At 46.2% G+C, this 7,425-nt stretch overlaps 1 protein-coding gene across 1 annotated transcript in view; it reads right to left on the bottom strand.

Annotated features, from left to right (window-relative positions):
- Nucleotides 1–7,425, bottom strand: part of Shld1 (shieldin complex subunit 1) — a 50,187-nt gene that overhangs the window by 7,303 nt on the left and 35,459 nt on the right. The window contains exon 2 of the mRNA XM_005365668.3: nt 7,241–7,287. Coding sequence (XP_005365725.1) covers nt 7,241–7,287 — 47 coding nt within the window. The remainder of the gene's footprint in view (nt 1–7,240; nt 7,288–7,425) is intronic.

The raw sequence follows: 7,425 nt of genomic DNA on the forward strand, positions 1-7,425 counted from the left end.
CCCCTTGATGTGTCCCCTACAGATAATCTGCTGCTCACCGGAAAGGCAGAAGATGCAGAGAAGTCTTAGTGGGAAGGACGGCAGAGCATGGGAATTTCCAGAAGGCAGTGGGGAAGCTGAGGAATTCCTGAAACTTCCCACCTGAGGTTTTCACACCCAGAGCTCCAAGAACATGGCGCATGCTCTCACATTCTCTCAATAACTGCGCAGACACACAGGGCTCATGTTTTCAGGTGCATCTCACTTTAATCTAGTTACATGTATGGGTGCTTGAGCGCACATACCGTCTGCGCACTTGTGTGTGTTTGGTGCCTGATGAGGTCAGAAGGCATTGGAAACCCTGGAAATCTGGGGTTACAGATGCTCATGAACCAGTATGTGGGTGCTAGGAACTGAACCTGAGCCCTCTGCAAGGGCAGCTAGTGTTCTTAACTGCTGAGCCATCTCTCCAGCCTGGGACTACGAGGTGTTTACAAAAGAGCCTAAAAACTGGCTCATCTCCTGTGTTTTTCATGCAAATGTCAAGCAGACTGTAACTTATCTTCAAAGAAACAACCCCTCCTCTTGCAAAGGAACAAAGACATATGGCCGAGTATACTCAGCTCCTCAGTTCTAAGCAAATGCTGCCTCCAGGCCGCCCAGTCTCCAATTCTCTCAAATGTGCTTTGCTGCAAACCACACGCTTCTCTCTCAGAATGCAGCTGCTGTGGACCTTGGGATGTCACTGATTCCTTGGCAGCAAGTGAAGCTGTCCCTTCTCCTCTCCTGATACCCTGGGACAACCGTGGATCTTCAAAGCTCCACTCATTGCGGTACCCTTACCATTATGTCCAAACACCACCCCCGTCTGCTTGTGGATCTAGCCCAGATTTATAGGGCTCTCACTGGGAACAGTAATCCCTGCTCTACAAAGAGTCTGGGAGTAATTACAAAATGCTACTTATACTAAATGGTTATGTCTGTATTACTTAAATATAATATTTAGCTGTATGATATTTAACCCTGATACTGAGTAGGGTCCAGGATATAAGCATCCTACAGTGTATAGGACAGTCTGAGATGACAAGGATGCCAGTGATGTCCCCAGTAGCCTGCTCCTTCCAGAAGAGAAATACTGTCTCAAAGGATGGATTGTAGGATGAATGGACGCACTGCACAACAGCATCTTGATTTGCCTTAAACACCCCATGGGACCTTTAGTATGAATCCCCCTTCCTGTTGGTACCCAGGCATACGGTGTGTTTTCCTTTCTCAGGCAATGAGCTAGGGATTTTTATTACTGCTAGTAGCCTTAGCAGGAACAAATGATTCTACTATTTAAATTAAGTGGAACTTCTTATTTTAAAGTTTTTAAGATTATGTTTATTGATTTATTTATGTGTGCATGTGTGTGTGTGTTTATGTGCCAGAACAGAACTGAACTCATTGTTTCTGTGGATAACTTCAACATGTGAAGTATATTAGATGCTACTGCCTGTAAATGAGGGACCCTGCTCTGCGATGCCACACCTCTCTGTTCTAGACCGTGAACCTGTTTCCTTTCTTTGTTCCTCTTACTAGCCACCTCCTGGAAGAGTGACCAGGATCACTGAATGAACAAAACTGGGTGCTGTCCTCAGTGGAGCCCTACAAGCCACGAGGAAGGTCTGCTGGGCACTCACACTCATTGCAAACAAAAGGTACTTGATGCAGGGGCTCTCCTCCATCTTAACTATTTCAGAAGTAAAACCCTAACTCATTCTATTCCTACCCACTCCTACAGTTTCAAGGCAAGGATTGTTTATGGGCTGTCATAATACAGAGAAGGAATGTGATTTTGTTAGTTGCATACATAAGGCTTGTTAAGATGTATGTACATATGCATACATACACCTGGTTTTGTGTGTCAACTTGACACAAACTAGAGTCATCAGATATGAAGGAGCCTCAGTTGAGGAAATGCCTCTGTGAGTTCTAAAAATAAGAAATTCTCTCAATTAGTGATCAGTGAGGGAGGGCCCAGCCCATGGTGGGTGGTGCCATCCCTGGGCTCCTGGTCCTGGGTTTTATAAGAAGTAAAACTGAGTAAGCCATGGGAAGCGAGTCAGTAAGCAGCATCCCTCCATGGGCTCTGCATCAGCTCCTGCCTCCAGGGCCCTGCCTGTTTGAGTTCCTGTCCTGACTTCCTTTGGTGATGAACAGTGGTGTCAAAGTGTGAGCTGAACAAACCCTCCCCACCCCAACTTGCTTTTTGGTTGTGGTGTTTCATCATAGCAACAGAGACCCTAGTTAAGACCGTGTGCCTGGATGGCGCCCTCAGACGGCTCTTTGCTGAAGCTTGTTGGGTTTGGGCCCGTCTCACCGAATCCCGTTTGTCCTTCCTTCCCCCCTTTACAGTGGGCAGCTCTTCTGCTCCCCTGCTTCTGGAAACTGCTGGAAGGGCTGGCCCTCAGTCACTCTCTCAGCATCTTGAGTCCTCTTTCTGGTTTGTTCTCCCTTCCCCCCTATAACAACACCTGCACTGGAATTTTAAGGAACTTATATTCTACCATATTAATAAAATGAATCAAAAAAACATGGATAAGCCTGAGCCGCCTTCATGCCTAGCAACCCTGCCACCCACAGTTTATACGTTCTAGGATTTGCAACAGTTCCTTTCAGAGACAGAATCACAAAGAGGGTGTGTGGAGATCAAGATATTGAAATCGCAAAGCAAGTGTGTGGGTATCAAGATACTGAATCCAAATTAACATTTCACAGGGAGAATGGCTGCCTCTGGGTCAGCGCTTTTGAAGCCAGGCCATCCCTGTGGGTGCTTGTTTATATCTGACAGCCAAGGCTGGAAGAATCATCCAGAGGGAAACGGCAAATGCTGCCACCTTCATCTTAATGACAAGCACAAGCTCAAAGGACAGAGCCCTGTGACAGGTCACCGCTGAGGACAGTGAAAGCTGGAAAAATCCATGTGCCTCACACTGGGGCAAAAGCAACCGAATCCTACCTTGTTCTGAGTTGTAAACTATCAGAGAAAATTAAATCTTAATCCTAAGAAACTAAAATGTTCTAGGACTAGAGAGACGGCTCAGTGGCTACAGGCGCTTGCTGTATAAACCTAATGACCTGATTTTGCTCCCTATCCTATGAACTCCACATGCATGTATACACACACACACACACACACACACACACACACACACACACACACGTTTGTTCCTGTGAGAAATGGGTTCTGTTTGTTTGTTTGTTTTTCCATTATCCCGGAAAGGAGTCCCTGAAAAATGCAACCTTAGCAGAAGGTAGTGGCACACTGAAACCCTGTCCAAAAACAAAACAAAACAAAAACGTTCTCCCACATAGCTTTTAAACTTTCCTTTCAGGGGCTGGAGCAATGACTTAGCAGTTAAGAGCACAGCTGCTCTTCTAGAGGCCCCTAGTTCAGCTCCCAGCACCCACACAACAGCTCCCAACCATCCATAACTTAGCTCTAGAGGATGTGACGCCCTCTTCTGGCCTCTTCCAGCATTGCAGGCACACGATGTACATACATGGAGGCAGAAGAACCATACACACAAAATAAAAGCACATCTTCAAACTTTCATCTCAGTGAAAGAGCTCAAACCCTGGCTTGGGCAGTAAGGACCACTGTGAGCAAGAAGAAAAGCAAGTGACTGGGATCCTAGATTTTTTAGTTTTGTGAGGCATGTTCCCATGCTGCATAATCATGCACCACCATGGCCAGTTTATGCGTCCTCAGGATTGAATCCAAGACCTCCAGTGCTAGGCAAGCACTCTACCGACAGCCATCCCCCAGCTCCAGCACGGCTACTCTGATATGACTTCTCTTCAGCAGAATCAGGTTAAATGCGAACTGCTAATTAAGATGATGCTTAAAGTTTTACTCTTAATTATAAAACAAGTATTTCAAAAAGATTTATTTTTATTCACATGCACATACGTGTGTGAATGTGTGTGTGTGTGTGCGTGTATGTGCACATGAGTACAGATGACTGTGAAAGCCAGAAGAATTGGGTTTAATAAAGGCGTATATAGGCTTTAGCACAAGATCAAGAGAAAGAGAGGCACTCAGAAGAAAGCAAGACAGACCAAATCAAGGGTATGGCTTCTCAGAGAAGAGTTCTAGATGGTGAGACACAGCCAGGCATGGGATGGGGTCTTCACTTGGACAGTCTCAGGTCATCTTTGTTTAAAAATAATTTTAAAGTTGTCATATATAGGATTTGTGGGGTTTAAAGTTACTGTCTTTAAACAGTTGCTAAGAAACTTAAATAGGGTCACCGGATGACTGCCAACCAAAGATTACAGTTGATACACTGCCCAGGGTGCAGGAAGGTTGGACATCTCTGAGGCAAAGTTCAGTCCAGTTTGAGAGTCTCAGGTGATGTCTGGGGAAAGGAATAAAGCCCTGTCAGTCATCATATACACTCAGACCACCAGCCTGGGTGATGGCTGTCTGAACATAAAATACTCATCTACGAAGGGCGTATCGCTGTGCCAGCAGCCATCACAGCCCATGTTAATTGTGCTGGAATCCATGCTTCCCAGTTAGTCAGAGGCTCATCCAGACTAGGGTAAGCGGCTCTTTGTCTCTCCCATGTCCCCATAATTTCCCTGTCTTTCCATCTTGGTTCAAATCTACAGGGACAGATTTAACTGTAAACAAATATGCTACAAAGTACTTAAAGAGTTCTGTCCCCCTCAAAGTCAGTACCCAGGGACCAATGCTTTGTTTTGTAAAATTCTGACCCTGCTCAGAAATGCCAGAAATTGTCTTCAGTCCTAGAGTCTTCTGAGTGTCCCCATTAGTGACACATCTAGACCCCAGAGGATGGCATCACCCTTTTAAAAAGTGTCATGAGGCATCGGTGCTGAAATCTGGTAAACACTGTAGGGCATCAGGAAGGCAAAGTGGTCAAGGGCAAAAGCCAGCTTGGCCACAAAAAGGGACGAATTCCTTTGTTTCATGAACTAATTTAAAAAGCAGCCCTCACAGAAGAATTCCCAAATAAGTTCTGGGCAGCACCAGGCAACAATATGGACAGATCTCTAAACAGTTGCCTTGCAAGGTGGATTTCAGCTCTGGCCTTGTAAACGCTCATGGTCAAAGGTCTGGAACTGGGATGTCTCTGTCCTGACAGAAGAGATGCTTGCAGATTTAGGAGACGGGCCATGTGACCTTGGGCAAGTTACCTGACGTCTCTGAATCTCATGTTTCCACCTATGCGGTACCGGCTATCACCTAGGCAACAGGACTGCTGTAAGCACTGAGTGAACCATTAACATAAAGCCTAGGACATATCAAGTGCTCCAGGAATAAAAGATCCTTTGTGATTATTGCCATAGTAACAAAAGCAGAACCCACAGCAGAGTTACTACAACTGAAAATCAGGGGGGTTGTCACTTAACATCTGGGATCTTAACAGGTAAGCTGCACAAGCCCGTGTATGTCTCCTGGGCGAATAGATGCTATGGGAAGGAAAGGCAGCCCTGTAGCTGCTGGCCATGCCATGAAGGGATGAGTCATGGGAACATCCCCCGGCTCCCGCAGGAGTACTACAGTGACTGACGGGTCTCAAGAGCACCCACAGCAAAGCAATCGTGATCCCAGTGTGGGTGGAAACAGCAGGTGCCTTAGAGTGTGGGAGAGTCACACTCACCCAGGCTGGTGGAGCCCTCCAGCTGTCCGCGAGTCACTTCCCCCATGAGACCCCAGGAGGACCATGGGGAAGTTTCCTCTGTATCAACTCCAGCAGCAATTTCTGATTTTGTGTTCCCAAGAATTCATATGGGGTAGACTAACAGTCCAGGCAGTTAGGAGTTTAATTAGAGCCAGCCAGGAAGCAAGATATACTCGTTAGAAAGAGAGCGGCCTGGAGAGAGGCTATGTGGATAAAAGCGCCTGCGGTTTTTGCAGAGGAGCTGAATTCTGTTCCTTGTACCCATTTGAGCAGATCACAGCAGTTTGTGCTCCAGCTCCAGAGGACCTGATGCCTTCTTCTGGCCTCAGAGAGCAGCAGACAGATGAACACACACAAACATGCACACACCCTGAATGACTGAAATAAATAAATAAATAAATAAATAAATAAATAAATAAATAAATAAGAAGGTGGGTTGAGCAGAGAGACCAACAGCCTCCATCTTGGTAGTTGTGATGGTTAATTGTAGCACGAATAATAAAACTCAGAGACAGATATTGGGGTTCAACCCAAACATCAGAAAAGCAAATTAGTCAAGCCACTAGAGAGTTCTTACGTCTAAGAAATCCTCAGACTGAAAAAGAACTAGTTCCTGTCTTATCCAGGTTTATATTCCTCTTTAGTGCTGGGATTAAAAGTCTGAGCCACTACCACCTGGATCTGTTTCTGCATTGAACTTGTGTAGCCCAGGGTGGCCTTGAACTCAGAGATCCATCTGCCTCCGTCTCCCAAATCCTGGTATTGTAAGTGTGTACCACCACTGCCTGGCCTCTAGTCTAGTTTTACTTTCTGGTCTTCAGGCAAGCTTTATTTATAAAACATAAATAAAATATCACTATAGTTAATACTGTCAACTTGACAGGGCCAAGGAAGCAAGCCCCTAGACACACTGTGGGAGGTTATCTTTAAAAAAAATATTAAAGATAAATTTTTATGTGCATGAGTGTTATGCCTGCATTTATAGATACGCACTGCAGGTGTGCCTGGTGTCTATGGAGATTAGAGGAGGGCATCAGAGTCCCTGACATGGGAGTTACAGATGGTTATGAACCACGTGTGGGTGCTGGGATCTGAACCTGAGTCCTCTCCAAGAGCAGTAAGCAGAGTCATCTCTCCAGACCGGGGAGGGATATAGGAGGGATTATGTTGATTAGGTCGCAGGATTTCCCGGACCAGGCCCTGGACCTCTTAAGGAGGATGCTACCTGAATGCCAACATCTTCCTGACCACGGGCACAATGGGAGCAGCTGTTTTAAGTCCTTGTTGTTTGTGATGGGCTGTATCCCAGAAACCCCCCCCCCCTTTCCTTCGAGGCGCTTTTGTTAGCGCAGACTATCGCAGCAACGGGAAAGTAACCGGGGCAGCAGGCATCAGCACGCTCTGTTCTCCAAGTGGCCCCTGTCCTCTCTGCCTCCCCCAGGAGGCAAAAAAGCTCTAGCGGTCACAGGACTGCTGATGAGTCAGAACCGTGTGGAGAGTTAAATTTAAACAAGCTCAAGGAGAGTGGGAAATAGAGACTCCTCGGGCCCTCCTCCTCCACTCACCTGCAAATCTGAGGAAACTTCTAGCTCTCCCTTCTGTGCCATAGGAGCTGCGGAAAAGCCCCAAACAGAATTAAAACTTACATAATGCAACCTAAGAAGAAAGCATTGTAGGCAGCAGAGAAGTAAGTGCAAGCCAAGACTGACTAAATGACAGTGTGTGTGTGTGTGTGTGTGTGTGTGTGTGT

The sequence above is a fragment of the Microtus ochrogaster genome, unplaced genomic scaffold (genome assembly GCF_000317375.1).
Source record: "Microtus ochrogaster isolate Prairie Vole_2 unplaced genomic scaffold, MicOch1.0 UNK3, whole genome shotgun sequence".
In the NCBI taxonomy this organism is placed as follows: domain Eukaryota; kingdom Metazoa; phylum Chordata; class Mammalia; order Rodentia; family Cricetidae; genus Microtus; species Microtus ochrogaster.